Source organism: Poromitra crassiceps, assembly GCF_964638095.1.
Source record: "Poromitra crassiceps genome assembly, chromosome: 10".
In the NCBI taxonomy this organism is placed as follows: domain Eukaryota; kingdom Metazoa; phylum Chordata; class Actinopteri; order Beryciformes; family Melamphaidae; genus Poromitra; species Poromitra crassiceps.
In genome coordinates this window covers 2,756,172-2,783,861 of record NC_139631.1, presented here as the reverse complement: position 1 = coordinate 2,783,861, position 27,690 = coordinate 2,756,172, and the positions used below count along the sequence as shown (strand labels likewise).

The 27,690-nt window shown below is 48.1% G+C and overlaps 1 protein-coding gene across 6 annotated transcripts in view; it reads right to left on the bottom strand.

The window, feature by feature from the left end:
• The window catches only part of fbrsl1 (fibrosin-like 1), a 420,341-nt gene that overhangs the window by 53,587 nt on the left and 339,064 nt on the right, over nucleotides 1-27,690 (bottom strand). For all 6 annotated transcript variants that reach the window (XM_083644557.1, XM_083644556.1, XM_083644560.1 and 3 more), the window contains one exon: nucleotides 16,410-16,458. In XM_083644557.1, the coding sequence (XP_083500683.1) occupies nucleotides 16,410-16,458 (49 nt within the window). The remainder of the gene's footprint in view (nucleotides 1-16,409; nucleotides 16,459-27,690) is intronic.

Here is a 27,690-nt window from a genome sequence, read left to right as displayed (position 1 = left end):
TACACACACATAGCCTACCCATCACCCAGCCTATACTGTACCTATCACTATACACACATAGCCTACCCATCACCCAGCCTATACTGTACCTATCACTATACATAGCCTACCCATCACTCAGCCTATACTGTACCTATCACTATACACACACATAGCCTACCCATCACTCAGCCTATACTGTACCTATCACTATACACACACACAGCCTACCCATCACTCAGCCTATACTGTACCTATCACTATACACACACATAGCCTACCCATCACTCAGCCTATACTGTACCTATCACTATACACACACACAGCCTACCCATCACTCAGCCTATACTGTACCTATCACTATACACACACACAGCCTACCCATCACTCAGCCTATACTGTAGCTATCATCACTATACACACACAGCCTACCCATCACTCAGCCTATACTGTACCTATCACTATACACACACAGCCTACCCATCACTCAGCCTATACTGTACCTATCACTATACACACACACAGCCTACCCATCACTCAGCCTATACTGTAGCTATCACTATACACACACATAGCCTACCCATCACTCAGCCTATACTGTACCTATCACTATACACACACATAGCCTACCCATCACCCAGCCTATACTGTACCTATCACTATACACACATAGCCTACCCATCACCCAGCCTATACTGTACCTATCACTATACATAGCCTACCCATCACTCAGCCTATACTGTAGCTATCACTATACACACACATAGCCTACCCATCACTCAGCCTATACTGTAGCTATCACTATACACACACATAGCCTACCCATCACTCAGCCTATACTGTAGCTAGCTATCACTATACACACATAGCCTACCCATCACTCAGCCTATACTGTACCTATCACTATACACACACATAGCCTACCCATCACTCAGCCTATACTGTAGCTAGCTATCACTATACACACACACATAGCCTACCCATCACTCAGCCTATACTGTACCTATCATCACTATACACACACACATAGCCTACCCATCACTCAGCCTATACTGTACCTATCACTATACACACACATAGCCTACCCATCACTCAGCCTATACTGTACCTATCACTATACACACACATAGCCTACCCATCACTCAGCCTATACTGTACCTATCACTATACACACACACATAGCCTACCCATCACTCAGCCTATACTGTAGCTAGCTATCACTATACACACATAGCCTACCCATCACTCAGCCTATACTGTACCTATCACTATACACACACATAGCCTACCCATCACTCAGCCTATACTGTAGCTAGCTATCACTATACACACATAGCCTACCCATCACTCAGCCTATACTGTACCTATCACTATACACACACATAGCCTACCCATCACTCAGCCTATACTGTAGCTATCACTATACACACACACAGCCTACCCATCACTCAGCCTATACTGTACCTATCACTATACACACACATAGCCTACCCATCACTCAGCCTATACTGTACCTATCATCACTATACACACACACAGCCTACCCATCACTCAGCCTATACTGTACCTATCACTATACACACACACAGCCTACCCATCACTCAGCCTATACTGTACCTATCATCACTATACACACACACAGCCTACCCATCACTCAGCCTATACTGTACCTATCACTATACACACACATAGCCTACCCATCACTCAGCCTATACTGTAGCTATCACTATACACACATAGCCTACCCATCACTCAGCCTATACTGTACCTATCACTATACACACACATAGCCTACCCATCACTCAGCCTATACTGTACCTATCACTATACACACATAGCCTACCCATCACTCAGCCTATACTGTACCTATCACTATACACACACATAGCCTACCCATCACTCAGCCTATACTGTACCTATCACTATACACACACATAGCCTACCCATCACTCAGCCTATACTGTACCTATCACTATACACACACATAGCCTACCCATCACTCAGCCTACACTGTACCTATCACTATACACACACATAGCCTACCCATCACTCAGCCTATACTGTACCTATCACTATACACACACATAGCCTACCCATCACTCAGCCTATACTGTACCTATCATCACTATACACACACATAGCCTACCCATCACTCAGCCTATACTGTAGCTATCACTATACACACACATAGCCTACCCATCACTCAGCCTATACTGTAGCTATCACTATACACACACATAGCCTACCCATCACTCAGCCTATACTGTACCTATCATCACTATACACACATAGCCTACCCATCACTCAGCCTATACTGTACCTATCACTATACACACACATAGCCTACCCATCACTCAGCCTATACTGTACCTATCACTATACACACACATAGCCTACCCATCACTCAGCCTATACTGTACCTATCATCACTATACACACATAGCCTACCCATCACTCAGCCTATACTGTACCTATCACTATACACACACATAGCCTACCCATCACTCAGCCTATACTGTACCTATCACTATACACACACACAGCCTACCCATCACTCAGCCTATACTGTACCTATCATCACTATACACACACACAGCCTACCCATCACTCAGCCTATACTGTACCTATCACTATACACACACATAGCCTACCCATCACCCAGCCTATACTGTACCTATCACTATACACACATAGCCTACCCATCACCCAGCCTATACTGTACCTATCACTATACATAGCCTACCCATCACTCAGCCTATACTGTAGCTATCACTATACACACACATAGCCTACCCATCACTCAGCCTATACTGTAGCTATCACTATACACACACATAGCCTACCCATCACTCAGCCTATACTGTAGCTAGCTATCACTATACACACATAGCCTACCCATCACTCAGCCTATACTGTACCTATCACTATACACACACATAGCCTACCCATCACTCAGCCTATACTGTAGCTAGCTATCACTATACACACACACATAGCCTACCCATCACTCAGCCTATACTGTACCTATCATCACTATACACACACACATAGCCTACCCATCACTCAGCCTATACTGTACCTATCACTATACACACACATAGCCTACCCATCACTCAGCCTATACTGTACCTATCACTATACACACACATAGCCTACCCATCACTCAGCCTATACTGTACCTATCACTATACACACACACATAGCCTACCCATCACTCAGCCTATACTGTAGCTAGCTATCACTATACACACATAGCCTACCCATCACTCAGCCTATACTGTACCTATCACTATACACACACATAGCCTACCCATCACTCAGCCTATACTGTAGCTAGCTATCACTATACACACATAGCCTACCCATCACTCAGCCTATACTGTACCTATCACTATACACACACATAGCCTACCCATCACTCAGCCTATACTGTAGCTATCACTATACACACACACAGCCTACCCATCACTCAGCCTATACTGTACCTATCACTATACACACACATAGCCTACCCATCACTCAGCCTATACTGTACCTATCACTATACACACACACAGCCTACCCATCACTCAGCCTATACTGTACCTATCATCACTATACACACACATAGCCTACCCATCACTCAGCCTATACTGTACCTATCACTATACACACACATAGCCTACCCATCACTCAGCCTATACTGTACCTATCACTATACACACACACATAGCCTACCCATCACTCAGCCTATACTGTACCTATCACTATACACACACATAGCCTACCCATCACTCAGCCTATACTGTACCTATCATCACTATACACACACATAGCCTACCCATCACTCAGCCTATACTGTAGCTATCACTATACACACACACAGCCTACCCATCACTCAGCCTATACTGTACCTATCATCACTATACACACACATAGCCTACCCATCACTCAGCCTATACTGTACCTATCACTATACACACACATAGCCTACCCATCACTCAGCCTACACTGTACCTATCACTATACACACACATAGCCTACCCATCACTCAGCCTATACTGTACCTATCACTATACACACACATAGCCTACCCATCACTCAGCCTATACTGTACCTATCATCACTATACACACACATAGCCTACCCATCACTCAGCCTATACTGTAGCTATCACTATACACACACATAGCCTACCCATCACTCAGCCTATACTGTAGCTATCACTATACACACACATAGCCTACCCATCACTCAGCCTATACTGTACCTATCACTATACACACACATAGCCTACCCATCACTCAGCCTATACTGTACCTATCACTATACACAGCCTACCCATCACTCAGCCTATACTGTACCTATCATCACTATACACACACATAGCCTACCCATCACTCAGCCTATACTGTACCTATCATCACTATACACACACACAGCCTACCCATCACTCAGCCTATACTGTAGCTATCACTATACACACACATAGCCTACCCATCACTCAGCCTATACTGTAGCTATCACTATACACACACATAGCCTACCCATCACTCAGCCTATACTGTACCTATCACTATACACACACATAGCCTACCCATCACTCAGCCTATACTGTACCTATCATCACTATACACACACATAGCCTACCCATCACTCAGCCTATACTGTAGCTATCACTATACACACACATAGCCTACCCATCACTCAGCCTATACTGTACCTATCACTATACACACACATAGCCTACCCATCACTCAGCCTATACTGTACCTATCATCACTATACACACACATAGCCTACCCATCACTCAGCCTGTACTGTACCTATCATCACTATACACACATAGCCTACCCATCACTCAGCCTATACTGTACCTATCACTATACACACACATAGCCTACCCATCACTCAGCCTATACTGTACCTATCACTATACACACACATAGCCTACCCATCACTCAGCCTATACTGTACCTATCACTATACACACACATAGCCTACCCATCACTCAGCCTATACTGTACCTATCACTATACACACACATAGCCTACCCATCACTCAGCCTATACTGTACCTATCACTATACACACACATAGCCTACCCATCACTCAGCCTATACTGTACCTATCACTATACACACACATAGCCTACCCATCACTCAGCCTATACTGTACCTATCACTATACACACACATAGCCTACCCATCACTCAGCCTATACTGTACCTATCACTATACACAGCCTACCCATCACTCAGCCTATACTGTACCTATCACTATACACACACATAGCCTACCCATCACTCAGCCTATACTGTACCTATCACTATACACACACATAGCCTACCCATCACTCAGCCTATACTGTACCTATCACTATACACACACATAGCCTACCCATCACTCAGCCTATACTGTACCTATCACTATACACACACATAGCCTACCCATCACTCAGCCTATACTGTACCTATCACTATACACACACATAGCCTACCCATCACTCAGCCTATACTGTACCTATCACTATACACACACATAGCCTACCCATCACTCAGCCTATACTGTACCTATCACTATACACACACATAGCCTACCCATCACTCAGCCTACACTGTACCTATCACTATACACACACATAGCCTACCCATCACTCAGCCTATACTGTACCTATCACTATACACACACATAGCCTACCCATCACTCAGCCTATACTGTACCTATCATCACTATACACACACATAGCCTACCCATCACTCAGCCTATACTGTAGCTATCACTATACACACACATAGCCTACCCATCACTCAGCCTATACTGTAGCTATCACTATACACACACATAGCCTACCCATCACTCAGCCTATACTGTACCTATCATCACTATACACACATAGCCTACCCATCACTCAGCCTATACTGTACCTATCACTATACACACACAGCCTACCCATCACTCAGCCTATACTGTACCTATCACTATACACACACATAGCCTACCCATCACTCAGCCTATACTGTACCTATCACTATACACACACACATAGCCTACCCATCACTCAGCCTATACTGTACCTATCACTATACACACACATAGCCTACCCATCACTCAGCCTATACTGTACCTATCACTATACACACACACAGCCTACCCATCACTCAGCCTATACTGTACCTATCACTATACACACACACAGCCTACCCATCACTCAGCCTATACTGTACCTATCACTATACACACACACATAGCCTACCCATCACTCAGCCTATACTGTACCTATCACTATACACACACACATAGCCTACCCATCACTCAGCCTATACTGTACCTATCACTATACACACACATAGCCTACCCATCACTCAGCCTATACTGTAGCTATCACTATACACACACACATAGCCTACCCATCACTCAGCCTATACTGTACCTATCACTATACACACACACATAGCCTACCCATCACTCAGCCTATACTGTACCTATCACTATACACACACATAGCCTACCCATCACTCAGCCTATACTGTAGCTATCACTATACACACACACATAGCCTACCCATCACTCAGCCTATACTGTACCTATCACTATACACACACATAGCCTACCCATCACTCAGCCTATACTGTACCTATCACTATACACACACACAGCCTACCCATCACTCAGCCTATACTGTACCTATCACTATACATAGCCTACCCATCACTCAGCCTATACTGTACCTATCACTATACACACACATAGCCTACCCATCACTCAGCCTATACTGTACCTATCACTATACACACACATAGCCTACCCATCACTCAGCCTATACTGTAGCTATCACTATACACACACATAGCCTACCCATCACTCAGCCTATACTGTACCTATCACTATACACAGCCTACCCATCACTCAGCCTATACTGTACCTATCACTATACACACACACAGCCTACCCATCACTCAGCCTATACTGTACCTATCACTATACACACACACAGCCTACCCATCACTCAGCCTATACTGTACCTATCACTATACACACACATAGCCTACCCATCACTCAGCCTATACTGTAGCTATCACTATACACACACACATAGCCTACCCATCACTCAGCCTATACTGTACCTATCACTATACACACACATAGCCTACCCATCACTCAGCCTATACTGTACCTATCACTATACACACACACAGCCTACCCATCACTCAGCCTATACTGTACCTATCACTATACATAGCCTACCCATCACTCAGCCTATACTGTACCTATCACTATACACACACATAGCCTACCCATCACTCAGCCTATACTGTACCTATCACTATACACACACATAGCCTACCCATCACTCAGCCTATACTGTAGCTATCACTATACACACACATAGCCTACCCATCACTCAGCCTATACTGTACCTATCACTATACACAGCCTACCCATCACTCAGCCTATACTGTACCTATCACTATACACACACACAGCCTACCCATCACTCAGCCTATACTGTACCTATCACTATACACACACACAGCCTACCCATCACTCAGCCTATACTGTAGCTATCACTATACACACACACAGCCTACCCATCACTCAGCCTATACTGTACCTATCACTATACACACACACAGCCTACCCATCACTCAGCCTATACTGTACCTATCACTATACACACACACAGCCTACCCATCACTCAGCCTATACTGTACCTATCACTATACACACACATAGCCTACCCATCACTCAGCCTATACTGTAGCTATCACTATACACACATAGCCTACCCATCACTCAGCCTATACTGTAGCTATCACTATACACACATAGCCTACCCATCACTCAGCCTATACTGTACCTATCACTATACACACACACAGCCTACCCATCACTCAGCCTATACTGTACCTATCACTATACACACACACAGCCTACCCATCACTCAGCCTATACTGTACCTATCACTATACACACACATAGCCTACCCATCACTCAGCCTATACTGTACCTATCACTATACACACATTAAGGCTGGCTGATATGGACAAAAATCATCTCTCAGTATTTGTAGGCTGAATGGCGATACACAACAATATATATCTCAGTATTTTCTATGAAGTGGGCTAAATGTTCCATTGTAACTTGGTGCTTTCACAAAATATTGACAAAATGAGATTTTTGATAAAGAATCGCCATCATCAGTAATGTGGCTATAAAGACTAAGTGGGTAAAGAAGGCAAATAATAGAACAGCTAAAACAGTCTGGTAAGTTCAGAAAATTACATCACTTCACTGTAATGCAGCCTCTAACCAGGAAACACTTAACACCACATCACAATACAGTATTTACCATTATCCCAAATCTAAGACGATATCACAATACTGATGTAATATCGCTATATTGCTCTGCTCTAATACACATACAACATTCAGCACAGCCGCTCCACATTCCAAAATGTTCTCCTGTGATATTTCCAGCCCCTGACAGCTAGGTGGCAACTCCCCACCTCCTCCATAGGCACAGCACTGTAGAGCCTCATAAGGAGGCCTAGTATCCACAAAGTGTTTATCTGCGCTCGGCGCGGCGGAGGTGCCCCCGTACGTGCTCTGCACTGCAGCTACATTTAGCTTTTCATTCGCCTTCAAGGAACTGACAGCTGTAAACTCTGAACTGCAACTCTATCTGATTCAATAAGACTCGCACCCTGAGCAGAGAGCACAAGCCTCCATAGTGTTCCTTACTTAAACATGTCATCCTCCAGGAAATCAATGATTTGCAGGGGGTTCCAGACAGGAAATAAACAAAAAACAATAACCGTTAGATAATGCTTGGCCTTTACTGTACCTTTCCGTGCTCATAACCAGCACCGCCGCCAGACGTTCAGCATAGCATCTGCTCCCCCTCCAGAGAGAGAGGATTGCACAGGGTGCACTGCTGTACTATTATAGGTACTATTAACTTGAATCTATAACAGGTTGTCAAACCCACCGGCGATACGAGAGACGAAGGCAAAGCAAATATGAGGAGAGGAAAAAGGGCCGGTGGTGTCTGGGTTTTGCCCAAGACCATGTTCTGTGTGCATAATTACAGCCCTCTGCCATCGCTGATTACCATGTTGCTCTTTCCTCTCCTCCATTAAGCCTGCACCGTTTCATTAACGTGACAGACTGGAGGCCTGTGTGCAATCTGGACGTGACCCCGGCTGTTTGGACCCCTAACCGCTCGCTCTGCAAAACAAAGCAGGCCACAAACGTTCAAACACCAGGAAGAGGTAAAAAAAAAACACACACACACACCCAACAACACTCATTACCTAGAGAATTGTACAAGCCAAACATCATCAGAGCATTATATATTTATGGGTGCCATGATGTGTGTGTGTGTGTGTGTGTGTGTGTGTGTGTGTGTGTGTGTGTGTGTGTGTGTGTGTGTGTGTTTCCATCTGTCTGTATGTGTGTCTCCCAGCCAACAGCTCGACAGGTCTGGTGATCAGAGAAAAAGCGGGCTTTTCCATTGGTCCCATAGGACCATGAGCGAGACCGGTAATGGGACACATACGCTGCATACTAAACCAGAGGAAAACAGCCTGTGGGCTGCTCTGCATTACACACACACACATTACACGCACACGCGCACACACGCACGCACGCACACACACACACACACACACCACACACATTACACACGCACACGCACACACACACACACACACACACACACATTACACACGCACACACACACACACACACACACACACACACACACACATTACACACGCACACAAGTCTAGGCCAAAAACAAACACTGTCCTAGAATCCATTATGGCTGAAAACAACAACAGTGGCACAGGGAGGAGAGGAAGCCCTGGCATCATAATAATAATGTCTTCTTCATCATCATCATCACCATCACTTCACCCTGTCACAGAGGAGGCCCTGGCATCATAATAATAATGTCTTCTTCATCATCATCATCACCATCACTTCACCCTGTCACAGAGGAGGCCCTGGCATCATAATAATAATGTCTTCTTCATCATCATCATCACCATCACTTCACCCTGTCACAGAGGAGGCCATGGCATCATAATAATAATGTCTTCTTCATCATCACCAAATCACTTCACCCTGTCACAGAGGAGGCCCTGGCATCATAATAATAATGTCTTCTTCATCATCATCAAATCACTTCACCCTGTCACAGAGGAGGCCCTGGCATCATAATAATAATGTCTTCTTCATCATCACCAAATCACTTCACCCTGTCACAGAGGAGGCCCTGGCATCATAATAATAATGTCTTCTTCATCATCATCAAATCACTTCACCCTGTCACAGAGGACGCCCTGGCATCATAATAATAATGTCTTCTTCATCATCACCAAATCACTTCACCCTGTCACAGAGGAGGCCCTGGCATCATAATAATAATGTCTTCTTCATCATCATCACCAAATCACTTCACTCCGTCACAGGCATGTCCCACGCCTCACCTGGTCTAACCCTTAATCCTAATCTGGTGCCCTTCTTGTAGGTCTCACACACCTGTGATGACCTGATGGCACATGAGCCAATCAGGATCCCGCTGATCCGTGTGACAGTCAGGAGAGGCTCTGATTGGATAGTCTAGCTGTAATTCCAGGGTCACATTAGCAGGAGCCCGCAGCGCAGACACAGGAGCGGTGTTGTGTTGGATGCAGGTATAGACCAAATCACAATATTTGTTTAATATCCTCCAGGTAGAAAACCCCTGCATCACAACTCATGTACATAATGGTGCAGAGCTAACAGGTGCAAGGAACAACTGACATAAAGAGAAAATGGTTGTCTAAAATGCATGTTTAATGCTTTCATATCTTTCTTCTATATAATACGGTGGCCGAGTTCCACATATTTCTGATAGTAAGAGGAGAAGAGAGTTGCCTTGCTCTTCACTGTGTGTGCATTAGAAAGTAGCCCCGCGCCGCCTCTGCTAACTACAATGGTACTGTAGTAAACGGTACAGCTGCCCAGCCCGGTCAGTCACCAAAAATACACATTCCCACAGCGTCAAAATGTTGTGACTCGTGTACTCACCACGCCATGCAATAATAATCCAAAGTTACGGGAAACGGTCATTTTCCAAGTAAATACATAGCCAGAACTACCGTGACGGAACCAAAGTTACTTCCGCGTTGTCTGAGGCGCATGCGCTGTGTGTGCAGTCATCAGTACTTCCTGGTATCGGTATTACACTTTAGGATTGTGGGTATAGTGTAGTACTTCTGTATGACATTGAATAAAAAATGTAAAAAAAAAACACAAGCGCAAATTTGCAATAGCTGCGACCATATAATATGTGAATTTCCGATTTTTGTGGACCAACCAACCAACCAACAGAGTGACTTATAGAGCTGCTGGCCACAGCTAAAAACAAGACAAGGATGATATCGTACAGATTTGTGGTTTCTATTCACCTTATGTTCATACACGGGGGTGGGCCAAATTCTTCCGGGTTGTGTTAACACTTCCGCTGGTCACGGCGCGAAATACAAAAGAACGTCAGAAGAAGAAAGTTGTTTTTGTAGCGGATGGTGCAGGGGGTAAAACAAAGAACGTAGCCTACTACTTTGAGCTCGGTACACAGCAAGCAAGCGGAGTATCCACTGTTAGCCAGCTCAGATAACGTTATCGTCGACAATGACAAGCACTTTCTTGCAAAACATACCTGGACTCCAACAAAGAAAGCTTCAGATGGTTTTCTCTCGTCTCCAGCCCCTTCTGGTACTACCTCTACACCCACGACTGCGTGGCGACTCAAACTTCAAACACAATTGTGAAGTTTGCAGACGACACAGCGGTCGTGGGGCTGATCTCGGGGGGCGACGAGACGGCCTACAGAGAGGAGGTGGGGGTACTGGAACAATGGTGCCAGGACAACCACCTCTCTCTGAACGTCTCCAAGACCAAGGAGATCATTGTAGACTACAGGAGAGGGGGGGGGGCACCCCCCCCAATCACCATCAACGGCACAGTGGTGGAAAGGGTGGACAGCTTCAAGTACCTGGGAGTCAACATCCACCAGGACCTGACCTGGGCCGGCCACACCGCCACTGTTGTCAAAAAGGCCCAACAGCGACTACACGGACTCAGGCGCCTGAAGAAATTCGGGCTGAGGAAAGAAATCCTCTGGGACTTCTACAGAGGCACCATTGAAAGCCTGCTGACAGGCGGCTTCACCGCCTGGTACGGGAACTGTACCACCATGGACCGCAGAGCGCTACGGAGGGTGAGGCGCGCGGCCCAGCACGTAACAGGAGGTGAACTGCCAGAACTGCACGAACTGTACAACCAGCGGTGCCTCAGGAGGTCCCTGAAGATCATCAAAGACACAAACCATCCCCACAACAGCCTGTTCTCCCTGCTACCCTCAGGGAGGAGATACAGGGTTCCAAAAACACGCACAAATCGCTTGAGGAACAGTTTCTTCCCGCAGGCCACGAGACTCCTTAATATGCACAAAATAGTGCAGTAGTCGTACCGCAGTACCGTACTGCAGCTGCTACTATTACAGATGCCTAACGTTTAATTGTAAATTTAAGTGTATGTTTAATAAGGTGCCTAACGTTTAATTGTAAATTTAAGTGTATGTTTAATAAGGTGCCTAACGTTTAATTGTAAATTTAAGTGTATGTTTAATAAGGTACATGCTATTTGCACATGTATGTATAAAACGTCGAATTTGGAATGTCTGAACACGTCTAACGTATGCACATGACATGTGCACCTATGTGCAATGAATATGCCACTGTCGTATAAGCCACCGACTTGTCTTATTGCTTATAGATGCCTATTTCTTATTGCCTTATTGCTGTCTTATTGCTTATTGATGCCTATTTCTTATTGCCTATTACTTATTGCTTGTTGCCTATTTGTACTATGTCGTAAACGGAGTCCACTGCACAAGAATTTCACACGTGGTACTTGTACCATGGAGTGACAATAAAAATCTTGAATCTTGAATCTTGAATCTCTCCTCCGAACGCAGCGCGAGCCATTTACGTCTATAAGACCCCATGTTAACGTAATTCCCTGGAATGCGAGAATTAACGAGCCAGTTACATGGCATGGCATTCTTAGACATTGCCGTTTGCTTTTATTTGGTATGTTACATACAATTGGCTAAATTATTAGTTAATTCAGAGTTAGATGATATTGGAGGAGCCGGCCTTTTTCTTTTTCTTTTTTTTAGCCGGAAGTCGTGACACAACCACACAACCGGGTCAACATACTGTAAGGTGAATAGGAACATGTCAGGAACATACCATCATGTAACTCACCCATGGTAAGTCTATCTTGGGTGGTTACGCCCATTATGGCTAATAATAATAAAAATCTTAATGCAGAATATGAATGGGGAAATACTCTTCCGCAACCGAAGTGTCACGTGACTGTTGAGCACTATTGAAATTAACAAATAAACAAGTTTGCCGACATCTCCGCAATTCAACTCATCCCCAGCCGTCGACCCGGAAGTGACTGTTGGTGTTGTTAGTGCGACGTCCTAGTGATTGGGAGTGTGTGTGGGTGTGAATGGGTCTATATCGGGAGTGTGTGTGGGTGTGAAACAGAGCGAGTGTGTCTGCGTACGTGCTTGCTTGCGGGTGAATGTAGCAGCAGTCCTCCTCAGCGGAGTGTGTTTATGTGCAGCCGTTGTTCTGTACGGGCGTGCAGGGAAAATAACAACTCAACACCCTGACAGCTGACAGCGGCACTAGTCCAGCGGCCCGGTGGAGAGCAGAGGGAGTGCGACGCGGTCCGGTGGAGAGCGGAGGGAGTGCGACGCGGTCTAGTTGTTTTCTAAACCATGCAAGTCTGGAAGTCGTCGTCATTGTGAGCGCCTGGTCTCACGAGGTCGACGTCGGTCACAGGTCATCTGCATCACACAGCCAGCAGGCCTGGCTTCCCTCCTCCCCTGTCTGCCACGCGTTTCCACTCAGTCAAAGCTACTGGGCTAAAGCAAGCAGTCATATGTGCCCGAGTGGAAAACCTGCTGGCTCCCACCGTGTGACCTAAATGACTATATTGCTAAATCGTCTGAGTGTTCAATCTATTCTAATCGATGAAGTGGTGGTAAATAAGATGTGGGTAAACAAGGACCTCCAATCTGTGGTCAGCAGGAGGCAAATAACCACTAGTATCAATCAGCTTCAGTAAAGGAGCATTTCTCTATGTAACTCTTTCTGTATATAAATACATGGACAGAGATAAGAGACAAACACACACTGCTTCCTGATAGGAACAGAACAGGTGCTCTTTGAAGGGATAGGAAAAAAGCCAAAATGACCCAAAATGAAAACAAGACAAAAAAGACAAAAAGTATTTTTTCACATGGGTCACATTACAAATGTAAATTGGAATCTAAATATATATACATCTATATATTTATATAATTATACATAGTTTGACACCATGTCCTGTCCTATGATGTACTCTACTACAAATTTACCTCATAAACACGTCTGCCCGGTGGTGAAACTGTATTCTGCAAATAAAAACTAAATAGGGTAAACTACATATATGCTACACTCCTGACTGTCCATTATAATGACATTTTTAACAGTCCAGTTGAGGCAGGTGGATCTATTTGTCCAATCTGGCCTCCAGACAGGGACCCCCCCTCCCTCAAATGGGCACATTTTGCACAGCTCTCCTCCAGCTCCCTCTCCCTCTCTGCTTGTGTTAATGGCCTGGCTTCCTGGTCCCTGCCCTGGGGGGACACGCTCTGCATGCTGCTATCTGTCACTGGTGAGGCTGATCTCCCCTCCTCGCCCCCCCTCCTCCATCCAGGCCTTCACAGCGCTCTCCTGCCCAAACCTGACACGCGTCCTCGCATTTAGTGAATATTCAGGTGCCATATGCCCACATGCTATCCCTGACATGCACAATGCACCGACACGTACTATATATGTGGGTGTGCGCGTGCACACACGCACACACACACACGCACACACGCACACATGGGCAGGCAAACATCCAAAACCAATGCATGCATGAAAGCACACACACACACACACACGCGCGCACACACACACACACGCGCGCACACACACACACACCAACACACACACACACACACGCACACACACACACACACGCACCCACCCACACCCACACACCCACCCACCCACACACACGTACACACACACATACATTGTTTTTGTTGTCTGGGGGGCTGACAAAGCTCTCTCTCCCTCTCCCTCTCTCTGTCTCTCTCTCTCCTCTGGCGTCCATTACGGGCCAGGCCTGCTGTCAGAGAGCGTGTATTGCCTGAGGGGAAGTTCCCATTTGCGGGAGCATGTGGCGGGGAGGCTCTAAATCCCCTCTAATGAACCAATATGGAGGAGGGCTCAGCCTTTGACGGGGTCACCCAGAAAAACGCCAGTCCGCACCCGGGCGAAAATGTATGCATATGTAGTCACCAGACCTTGTTTATAATATCTGCTAGCATTTAAATCTGAATGGAGGTGGAGGATTAGAGCCGGGGGAAGGGGAGGATGGACTCATTTGCGAACCCGGTTGTTGTTGTTCGAACGAGGCCGAGGAGGAGAGTCTGGCTGAAGGAGACAGAGGAGGAGAGGCTGGCTGAAGGAGACAGAGGAGGAGAGGCTGGCTGAAGGAGACAGAGGAGGAGAGGCTGGCTGAAGGAGACAGAGGAGGAGAGTCTGGCTGAAGGAGACAGAGGAGGAGAGGCTGGCTGAAGGAGACAGAGGAGGAGAGTCTGGCTGAATGAGACAGAGGAGGGGAGGCTGGCTGAATGAGACAGAGGAGGAGAGGCTGGCTGAAGGAGGCAGAGGAGGAGAGGCTGGCTGAATGAGACAGAGGAGGAGAGTCTGGCTGAATGAGACAGAGGAGGAGAGGCTGGCTGAAGGAGACAGAGGAGGAGAGGCTGGCTGAATGAGACAGAGGAGGAGAGTCTGGCTGAATGAGGCAGAGGAGGAGAGTCTGGCTGAAGGAGACAGAGGAGGAGAGTGGCTGAAGGAGACAGAGGAGGAGAGGCTGGCTGAATGAGACAGAGGAGGAGAGGCTGGCTGAAGGAGACAGAGGAGGAGAGGCTGGCTGAATGAGACAGAGGAGGAGAGTCTGGCTGAACGAGACAGAGGAGGAGAGGCTGGCTGAATGAGACAGAGGAGGAGAGTCTGGCTGAACGAGACAGAGGAGGAGAGGCTGGCTGAATGAGACAGAGGAGGAGAGTCTGGCTGAAGGAGACAGAGGAGGAGAGTCTGGCTGAAGGAGACAGAGGAGGAGAGTCTGGCTGAAGGAGACAGAGGAGGAGAGTCTGGCTGAACGAGACAAAGGAGGAGAGTCTGGCTGAATGAGACAGAGGAGGAGAGTCTGGCTGAATGAGACAGAGGAGGAGAGGCTGGCTGAATGAGACAGAGGAGGAGAGGCTGGCTAGACAGAATCTTACCTTTAGGTGTGGTGGGCGAAAAGAGCTTCTCAGATCCTACATCAGACACCTGGAAAAACAAGAGAGGACAGACTGTTAGTGGATTGGTTGGGTGGGCGCTGGATGCGTGGCAATCATTGCTCACTCCCGTTAAAACAAAGATTGACTCACATGATCGAGTTAACTCAAGCGCTCAAACACACCCCTCGACCCCCACCCGACCCCAACCCCCATGTCCCGACAAGGTTTCATCCAACCGCAAATGCGGACGTGAGTGTTTTTGAGGCAAAGTCCGACCACCTCCCACACAGCATTACATAGACAGTCAACAGACCACAGCCAACTAGGAGAGCTCCCTCTGTACCCTACAGTCCCTCTCCTCTCTGCCTTCTTCCTGTGAAGGTAACATTAGGGGGCACTGTTGTGCCACCTGAAAGCCCTCATAAGGGGATGCTGTCAAAGGGAAGAGGAAGCCAGCAAGGTGGCTCTGCAGCATCAGAGGACAAAGGCCTCTGCACACACACACACACCAAATCGCAAATCTCCTTCTGCAATGCAACAATGTGGCCGCTTAAAACAATATACTGGTTTCACATAGAATGATCATATCGGCCGACACAGGAAGGAAACGGATTTATCGACCGCATGAGTTTTAAAAAAACTGTGGCGTGGCAACTGCTACATATGAATAATAGGAGTCAACAGAAGAAGAGAAAACCCGTGACTTGTCGTCAAATGGAAGTGAAGTCAAATAGTTGAGGGAGAAAAGGCGTTTGACTATTAAGTGATAGTGGAGACGCGTAGACTAAACACTGCAAGGTATTTTCCTCTGCGCTTCAGATGTATGTAGATTCTGGCAAGCGCTTTGCGAAATCAAAACACACCATACATTTTTACAAAAATACACACAGACACAAAGTATTTAAACAGCGGCACAGAGAAGCAGTAAATCCACACACAACCCTGGCGTTGTGCAAAAAAACATTACCAAAAAAAAAAGTCAATGTGCTTGGAAGTTAACATTAACAATGAACATCCTCCTTTAGCCTGTCAGCCTATAGAGGGGCTTTATGTAAACTCACGGTTTCCTTGTGCGTTAGCGTTAGCGCCTCTCATCTGGGATCTGCAGAACATATGTCCCAGCCAAAGGGCCTGAGTGTCCTTAACTGCCATGCTGCTATTTGACGCAGCACAAAGGCAGCATATGTAAAGAAGGAACAGTGAATCAGAGTGAGTGCAAGAGAGAGACAGAGACAAGAGAGAAAGCAAGTGATTCTGTAAACACAGATGGCCGTCCTTGGCATCGCGCTCCTTCTTCACAAGTGTTTTGAGGACGTCCTCTTCTTTCCAAGACCTCCCAATCTCTCCTCCGCTGCCACTGTGTTACTGTTCTGTTCTCCACCATGTTTGTCTGTCTGTGCTCAGTGTCTTGTCTCGGCGTTAACCACAACACCGCGCGCCCACACTCTCAACTATTTGCTTTGTTCACACACGGCGGCCATGTTTGATCGACATCACATTTAGGGGTGGGCAAACCTCGCCTGGAACTTCTGGAAGACAGCGAAGCAGATGTAAAGAGACTCTTTGGACAAAAAATGTATAGCCAATTTCTTTTTATCAAGTATTCTCGGACCCCCATTTTCTCCCCAATAGAGGGTATGCACACCCACTGGAACACGCCCCCTCAATCGGGAACGAGTGTCAAAATGAGTGTCAAGTTCCTCCCTGAGCAGCAGGTGTCAGTTATCTAGGCTGATTACTGCATTCAAGCTCAGTCTTGCTGTGACTCAGTGGGCGTGACCCCACAGTGACTTCTGCCTCTGTGACATCACATGCATACCCTCTATTGTACTTGGCCAATTCCCCCTGCTGTCCTCGTCATTGCTCCACCCCCTCTGCCGATCTGGGGAGAGCTGTAGACTAGCACATGCTTCCTCTGATACATGTGCAGTCGCCAGCCGCTTCTTTTCACCTGAAAGTGAGGAGTTTCACTGGCAGGAGCGCATGGGAGGATCACGCTATCCCCCCCAATTTCCCTCCCTCACTCCCGAGCAGACTCCCTGACCAACCAGAGGCACTAGTGCAGCGACCCGGACACATACCCATCCAGCTTCCCACCTGCAGACACGGACAATTGTGCCTATGTGGACGCCCGAGGCGCCGGAGGTAACGGGGCTCGGACTTGCGACCCTTGTGTTGGTGTGAATCTACCGCTGCACTACCCAGACGACCCATAGGATAATGTTACCAAGAGTATCCATTGTTATTGTGGAGAGTAGAGCATAGCAAGAGAAGGTAGTTAGCTAATGTTAGCATTCAGCTAGGATAGCTGAATCATGCCATTAATACTATATTTACAGTATCACCTAGCATTAACAGACTTTAGATTCAGTATTAGTAATTAGTATACCATTATGCTTCATATTCTTAATGGTCCTTCTTTGAAATAAATAATGTCTGTCTGCTAGCTAACAATAGCATTAGGTAACTTTAGCTGGTTAAAACTGCTACTAGTTGTTGGCTACAACTTACACAATTGCTACAACCACGTTGGTTTGGATATTACAGTTTTTGTTGTTGTCCAAAGACAGTTGAGTCTTATGCTTCACTATCTTCCAACAGGGTTTCCCTCCCAGAGTAGGATGGAAATCAGATACGGCAGCCAAGTGAATGAAGCTAGCAACTAGCAAAAAGAGGGGTCAATAACTGCTCTTTAGTTTAGTCTGGACAGGAGGCGGCGCGGAGCAGACAGAAAGTGAGAGCTGTGTTTCCTCTTACAGTAGAGGAGAGGAGAGACAGATCGTTTTGTGCACTGCCCTCTTTCACTCTCCCAGAACCGGGGCGCCAGGCTACAACACAGGCTCTTTGTTAGCTTTGGACGACATTAAACGCTTCAGTACCGAGGCTCGGCACTGTAGCAGCAGCACAACCTCAGCCTTGACTCGCGAGGCCCCCGGAGGCCCTGAGAGAGAGAGAGAAAATATGGGCTCAGGATGAAATGAAGCTTGTCAAAATGGACACGGGAGGTAGCTGAGTGTGGCACGGGGTCACGGGAGCATGGCGAGACGCGGGCAGGTCACGCCATAACCCACTGTAACCATTAAAACAACTGTTATGACCAGAGAGCTTATCCAGAGACACAACATCTTCCTGTGAGAGGGAACAGAGGAGACAACCTACGTCTATTTTATTCCACTCCCATTTCGACTGAGGGCACTGAGCTGTTTTATGTTCCCCCACGTATTTCCTTTCCAAGCAGCATCAACAACCAATATTTAGCTGTTTTAACGCTGCGTGCTGCTGCTGCTGCGTGCTGCTGCACCTGCCAAGTCTGAATGAGTCAGTGGTATAATCCACAATTACAAGGGCAGCTAACAAAAGCACTTCTTTAAAAAGGCATGTCAAAGCGAGAGCCCGGATTTTGGCTGCCGTCGTTGTTTTCGCAGAGCTTTCTGGGTTTTTTCGCCGGGTCGAGTTGACATTTTTTCGCGGGGCCGTGCTGCTGGCGGAGGCCGGGGGCTAGCTGCGGTCGCGGCGCGCACAGAGGTCATGTATAACAAATTCTTCACACTCTCTTTGTTGAGGGAGCCCTGCCTGCCATTAAAAACAGCCCAGGAAAGACGAGCCGGAGAGGGCGAGAGAGGGAAGAGAGACAGACAGGAGGAAAAAAAAGAGGAGCAAAGGCCAGGTTTTCCAAAGGAAACGTGGAAATTTAACCATTTAAAAAAAACACGGGTGGTGGAGGGGGGGGGGGAATTCAAGCCACATTGCCTGGGAGCCAAAAGCCCTCGGAGCGGGCCGCAGGAAGCCTGACCTCTGTGGGGGCCGTCTGCTATTTGAGCCTGGGGCTTCGGGGGCCCCCGCTCGGCCTCCTCTCTGGAGGGCCGTCAAAGCGGCCTCAGCTTTCCTTCCCTATTCTATTCATTAGCCATGCTTTATGATTCAGCTTCCTCTGAGCCACACAAGAGCTCCCCGAGGAAAGAGACTGCTGGAGAGAGAGAAGAGAGAGAGGGAGGGAGAGAGAGAGAGAAGAGGGAGGGAGAGAGAGAAGAGGGAGGGAGGGGTGGAGGGGGAGGCGGGGGAGGTCAGAGGGCCCAGCCGGAGCTCAGCTCTCAGCAGCTGTGAAATCCTCCCGTTTCCTCGCCAGGCGCGAAAGAGAAAGAGAGAGGGAGAGGGGGGGGGAGGTGGGGTAGTAAACCCACCAACAGAGTGCTAACTCCCTAAAGAGCCACACGCAACAGCCATAATTCCCAGATTTAGGGAATGCCAAATTACAAATTACACTGCTGTTTGTTTTAAAAAGTCCCCCAACTTCCAGCGAACACCAGTGACTTATTGGCTGCATAAATCTCCAGATAATAGCTGAGCCGCAGAGGGAGAGGCAGGGAGGCAGAGAGAACCTCGCCAGCATTAAGTGAGACATTTACTGTGAGGCATTTCTGCATTTGCTGTCACAGCAAAGAAGCGGGTGGCGGCGGGGGGGTGGGGGGGGGGGGGGGGGGGTGGTTGGGTGGCGGGAGAGTGGGGGCGGTAGTCTTTGGCAATTTTCAAACGTCCACATCGCTTTTACTTAACAGCACCGCAAGCTAATTAATTTAGAAAAATCTGAGACAAGCTTAATTGCATTCTTTTAGTGTTGAAAAACGCTTCCACGCTTGGTTTTTGCACAATGGGCCCGACTGAGCGGGGCGATGCGGGCGGCGGGCGAGGGAGGGAGGGAGGGAGGGAGGGAGGGAGGGAGGGAGAGAGGGAGAGAGAGATGGAGGGAGGGCGGGTAATCAACCCAGTGACCTTCAGGCATGAATTTATGAAAGGCATTGATCAGTTAAGGCTGCGATTTCGCCAAAGACAGGAAGGTCAGCAATTACCCAGATTCAATTAACCTCATTTAGTAAAGACTGCTGAGAGACCAATTTATCTCCCCGCCGAAACCCCCCCCGCCCGCCCGCCCCGCCGAACCCCCTGCTTCATATCAAACGCTCCCCGGGCCCGTCCATCTATATGCCTTTGATCTGAGCGCTCCTACTGCATGCCCCGCATTCCTCGGCGCTGAGCAAAATATCTCCGAACAGGAAGAAAGAAAGAGGAAGAAATATGGCGGCCAGAGGTTAGGTAAACCCAGACTGAATCAAACTAAACCCCCCCCCCCCCCCCCCCCCACGAGCAGCCAAAGCCCCTCCCCCCGCTATAAAGCATGATGTTTTTACACAGGCTGGCAACGTTTATCACAACAGCTGCAGCGTGAAAACAAAGAAACCTGTTAGTAGGCTTTGTTGTGGGCTTGCGCCTGCAAAGCCTATAATTACAATTGAGTTGTGAGTCATTTGGCACACGCTACATTCTTGACAGACTTGTTGTAGGACAACTTCCCCTTGGTGAGGAGGCTAATCTTAACACTCACAGACCGCAAACCAGATATGGAGGACCGACAACACAGTGGTTGCAAATGAAACATTTTCCAAAATGAGTTTTGAAATCACTTGAAAGCGAGAGAGACACGCGCGCTCTTGCGAAAATGATTGACGGCACAAAGCAAAAACGCAGTATCTTTTAAATACGCCACGTTTATAGGACGGATGTTATCCCATAGCTATAAGCATAGGCAGAGGAAGACAACTGTATGCTGCGTATCAGTGCTTTACTATTGTGTAATTGAGCGTAATAGTGCATAGCCAACAAACACAGCACAGTGCCGTGCATACCTCCCTGACAGCCAAATGAGTGGGTTTGATGGCTGGAGGGAGGAGGAGGCAGTTGACGCTCCTGCATCAGTACAGGGTTAGCCTGGGCCAACAGCACAGTATGAGAGAGAGAGAGAGAGAGAGAGAGACAGATAGAGAGACACTGAGAGAGACAGATAGAGAGAGGGAGAGAGAGAGGGGGTGGCACACCTTTTCTTCTCTACCGCCTGCCATTTACTGTCACCCAAAGTTCCGTGCTGTTCCCTCTCTCAACAGGTTTATACCCACATGTCAGTTTGCTTATAGTATAGATACAGTAGGGCCAATAATGGATTTTTACGGACAATTAGAATGAGGCTATAGTGAGCATTGTCCACCTCCAATATGATGGATACGATGGCAGTTTGTCTGATAATTAATTGTATTATTGATCAATACTACACTAGTTGTCTATGGGAAACACTTGACCTGAATTGATTCTAATGTGATATTTTGATTGGAGTATGCATGCATTACTATTACTAGAAATATCACGTGCTTTGCGCATTAATTTGTAGCTTTGTGTGCTTCGCGTGCACATTTCTAGCTCGCATGCTCATTTCTAGCACGCTCTGCAGGCTTTCGCAATTGTGCGCCGCACGGAACCCCTCTGCCTTATTGTAGTAGTGAGATTATATATATTATTAAGGGTTTCGGTTTCAAATGAGTCAAAGTAAAAGTAAGTAAAAGGCAGGAAAATAGGAAGCAGTTTTTTAAGCTGCTAGCACCTTTCTGCAATACATTCTCGATGGCAAGGACGTGCTAGCAGCACTCCTCTTCCCAGCAGCACTCCTCTTCCCAGCACAGCACCTGGTGTTTAGCACTCTCGGTGGCTAGTGCTTTTGGCCAGAGCGCTCTGGGCGCCCAAAGCAGAAAAAAGTTCAACTTTTGGAGAAGAGCACTACTCGTCAATGTCACTTTTCGTTTCAACAGCAACAAATAAGCGCTCCGCATGCGCTGTGTGTTTGTGCGCGTTAGAAGAAGTGCTCTCTGGACATGATTTCCAAAGCACTCCGACCTGAATCAACAGCTTGCTGTGGACACAGCCCCTTATAGTTCATGAATAATGACACTGTAGGGCCGCAGGAACGGAGAGACCAGTGACTCGCTTCTCTGTCAGATCCAGCACCCGCATGGATCTTTATTCCATATCCACTCTCAATAACACAGCAGCAATGAAGCTCGGCTAACACAATCCGATGCTAGCTAGCATGTACGGCTGTGTGCTGGCCTCGTGTGGCCGCTCGCTGTCAGTGCAGACAGAGAATCAACTGGTGGCTCTCAGTGGAGAGACAGCTGAATTAGCAGTGTGCTTCTAGTCTCCTGAGAAGCCTTCAGTCCTAAAGGAGCCGTGTGACCAGGTGTCTCAGTCACTGCACAACTTTGTGATTTCTGTCCCATATACAGTCGTAGTCCGCTACAGCAGTGGTTCCCAAAGTGGTCATGTCCAGGGTCCACGGGCAAAGTTATTTGGAGAAAAAGATGTACCAGAGGTACATGTAAACGGACGCCCACATCTGAAGCTGACAACATTACTGTCTTTCAGAGGCTCATTTTAAAGCTACAGTGACAAGAAGATATTAGTATCATATAGATTGAGTCGATGTCTCGTCATAATCGCTGGGTTAGCTGGCTGGGGCGTGGTCAGGGTGCGGTAAATCCCCCTGTTCCCCCCATTCAGTATAGTTAGCATTTAACTGCTAGCCCAGCCCAGGCAGACACGATCGGGGATTTAACCCCCGCAGTAAATGCACATCTGAACAGACGTCTGTGTACCTGCTCTAGAATCCCCAATCCTGTAGTGTAGAGCCGCAGCACCGTCCTTTGGTGAGTCAGCCCATTGCGATATATGGGGGGGGGGGGGGGGGGGGGGGGGGGGGCAGACGTAGTAACATTTTGTAGGCATTACCACACAGACCGACTGTATCCATGAAACTAGAAAAGCTAAGGCATCCATTGGTATATCATGCTAGCTTGTCGGGAAGGCGGATAAATAATGCTCAAAGTTAGGCTAGACTTTGGCAAGGGAAGAACTGGAATGCCATTTTTTTTTTTTTGGGCATGTTGCCTTTATTGGATAGGACAGTTAGGCAGACAGGAAAGTTATGGAGAGAGAGGGGATGACATGTGGCAAAGGACCACAGGTCAGATTCGAACCCGGGTCGGCCGCGCGAAGGACTAGTACGAGTTACCAGGTGAGCCACCAGGACGCCCCGGCATGGCCATTTTCAAAGGGGTCTCTTTTGACATCTCACCTCAAGATATCTGAATGAGAATGGGTTCTATGGGTACCCACAAGTCTCCCCATTACATATTGATTGATTGACATACATACCCACTTGATGCTAATCCCATGCAGTCATTTTAAATGTCAGGCCTAATTACTATAAGACTGTTATGATAACTTGTTATGATTTGTTCACAGCTTTCTGACATCGATTTGAATAAGGAGCAATAAGTTGATTATTTTAAAGTTGAAGCACTTACTGAAGGTTAGCTTTAGACTGCTCATTTCAAATGTCTGTGTTTATTAGGACTATGCCAGTCTTGCTACTGTTGATTTTCTGAAAGCTTTTAAGATCAATTACTTGAAGAGTAGGCTATAAAAAGGCTATAAATGCTGTCGGGTTGAGTCCAAATGCAATTGGAATAAAATTACCCTCTTCTGTTGGTTTGGGAACAAAATATTGGCTATCGTGAGCTTCACTCCCCAAAATAGTACATCAGTTGAACCCTCCTAGTGGCCCTCTCTCTTTCCTCTGTTGATGTGGGAGTAGCTGGCCGCTTTGATGAACATCTCCATCAGCACCCACTCAGTCAGGGCCCTGGGGTGCCGGCGCCCTCTCACCCCAGACGCCTGCCTTCTGCTCCGGGTTCCGCCTGCCACCGTCCTCGCCCTGCCCGCCAATGCTACGTTAGCGATTAATGCCGCGTTAGCCATGCGCGGCGGGGCCTAGGGCTCCCTCCCGGGCTGCAACGGGAGACACCAAATTAATTATCTCCCCTGCATTTGTCCTTCTCTTCCCCCCCCCCCTCCGCTCCAGAAACTTAATGACCTCCCGAAGCGGTCGTTTATTATAAGCTGCGGCGCTGCTGCTACGCTTTCCCGGGCCAGCAGGGGAACAGCTACCAAGCTAGCAGCTACCTCCAACAATGGAGGTCTGGTCCACCCACCGCCGCTCGCTTGTCAGAACAGGTGTGGGCCAGCGAGACAGCAAAACCCCCCCAGCGAGCGAGCGAGCACCACGGCAAGTACAGTGAGGAGGGGAGAGAGAGAGAGAGAGAGAGAGAGAGAGAAGAAACCCTCCCACACAACTGTCAACCGACGGAGACTCGCCTCAACTGCAGCATCATTAAGATGATAATGAATTCCATAGTGAGCGTGCAGAATGGAGTGGCCTCCCTGAATGGAGTGGCCTCCCCTGCACGCAACACGCACACACGCATAAACCACTTTATATTTAGCCCCCAGTGCCATTTTCATAGCCACCTATGACGTGTGTGACGAGACGAGAAAGTGAGTGGGCAGAGAGTGAGAGAGAGTGGGCAGAGAGTGAGAGAGAGTGGGCAGAGAGTGAGAGATAGTGAGAGAGAGCGAGAGTGGGGGGCTTCCAGCTTGGTGTAAAATATTACCCGTCATCTCACTCACCACCACCAGCACCACCCCGCACCGCACCGTGCGGCGTGGCCCCGCCTCCCCCCGCCTCCCCCCGGCCGTGCAGCAGTTGCTAGGCCTTATCATGGCTGCCTGTCAGGTTAGTATACAAATGAGCAGTCTATCAGGGGAGTGCAGGGGCCTGTTCCATCAGCGGGGGAGCAGGGCAGAGGCACGCATCGCATTAAAGGCTCTCGCCCGACGCCGCAGACACAGAGGGCCACAAATCAGCGGCGCGGCACGGCACGGCGCGGCGCGGCGCTACAGGCCCACAGCCAGCCAGCTCCAACCAGATAAGGAGGAACGAAGGGAAAAGGACGTGGCAGGTTTTTTTTCCTTCCCCGGATCTTGAAAAAGCTTCGCCGCTGTGGAGGTGAGGTGGGGCGAGGAGGGGGCAGCGCGCGGCCTAGGGAGGATGGAGGAGGTGACGTGACAAAATGAGAATCTCAACCCCAGAGCCTCAACTTAACAGTACTGGAGGAAAAAAGACGATGTCGAAAAAGAAATGGCGACGTTTACTAAACAACAAATAAAAAAACAGCAAATCCCCGTTTTAAAAAACAAATGGGCAACGACAGAGTCGGAGGAGGAGGCACTTTCAGTTTGATGATGGCAGGAAATGAGGGCCGGGTCCCCACTCCCCCCCCCCCCTCCTGTGAAGTGAACCTGTGCGTGTTAATATACCAGCGCAGACTCAACGCCTGCAAAGGCCTCTCATTAAGCAGCATAATGCAATGAGGCACAGTCTAAATTGCAGCAATAAAAGCCGACAGACAAATCATCTCCAACCATCGCTATCCATTTAACTCAATTAATGCAACACAGGATCCGAGCTCAGCGCTATAAAAGCACGCACGCTCTCCTCCACCCCCTGTCGGCTGTGTGTGTGTGTGTGCGTGTGTGTGTGTGTGTGTGTGTGTGTGTGTGTGTGTGTGTGTGTGTGTGCGTGTGTGTGTGTGTGTGTGTGTGTGTGTGTGTGTGCGTGTGTGTGTGTGTGTGTGTGTGTGTGTGTGTGTGTGTGTGTGTGTGTGAGTGTGTGTGTGTGTGTGTGTGTGTGTGTGTGTGTGTGCGTGTGTGTGTGTGTGTGTGTGTGTGTGTGTGTGTGAGTGTGTGTGTGGAAGCAGGGGGGTGGCAGCCGATGAGAGGCAGATAGTATTATCTTTCTTAGGGTGAGATAAGGGTCAGCGTGGCACAGCCATTGCACTGTGATTAAGTCCTGCTCCAGACCACAGCAACGGGGCGAGAGAGAGAGGCAGAGAGAGAGAGAGAGAGAGAGAGAGAGAGAGAGAGAGAGAGAGAGGCAGAGAGAGAGAGAGAGAGAGAGAGAGAGAGAGAGAGAGATAAGGACAGCGGGAGAGAGAAAAACAGAAGCAGGAGATAGCAGCAGCAGGGGGCTCGTGTGGAAAAGGGCGTGGCCTCCTCCTGCTTTCTTAATGTCAGAACGTGTGCCAGCGGAGATAAGAGGAGGCGTAGGTTTCATCTGGCGGTGGAATCGGGCCGAGCTGTTCTTCATTACTCCCCGGCCCCGCCGCGATAGGGATCGGACTACCGCCGCCGGCTTCTCCCGGGCTCTCCGGGCTCCTTGGCAGCCCGCCGATGGCAGATAGCCCCTTTAAGACACGGTCTCGCCTGCCGCTTCCCCCGATTGGCTGGTCAACAGCCAATGCGAGGACGTATAATAGGATGGGGTCACGGAAACGAACCCCCCCCCCCCCCCCCCGCCCCAACATCCCCTGCCCATCATCCTTTTGTTGCAAAAGCTTTTACCCCCTATTGTCAGTGTGGGAGGTGGGGAGAAGAAGAGGCTATCTGGATGTTATTGTCTGAGAGGCAGGATAACAGACAGGCGCATGATTTGAAAAAGCAGCTTCCTCCAGAGCCCTCACAATGCGGCCGCAGCGTTGTTGCTGTGGAGAGGATCCTGGAG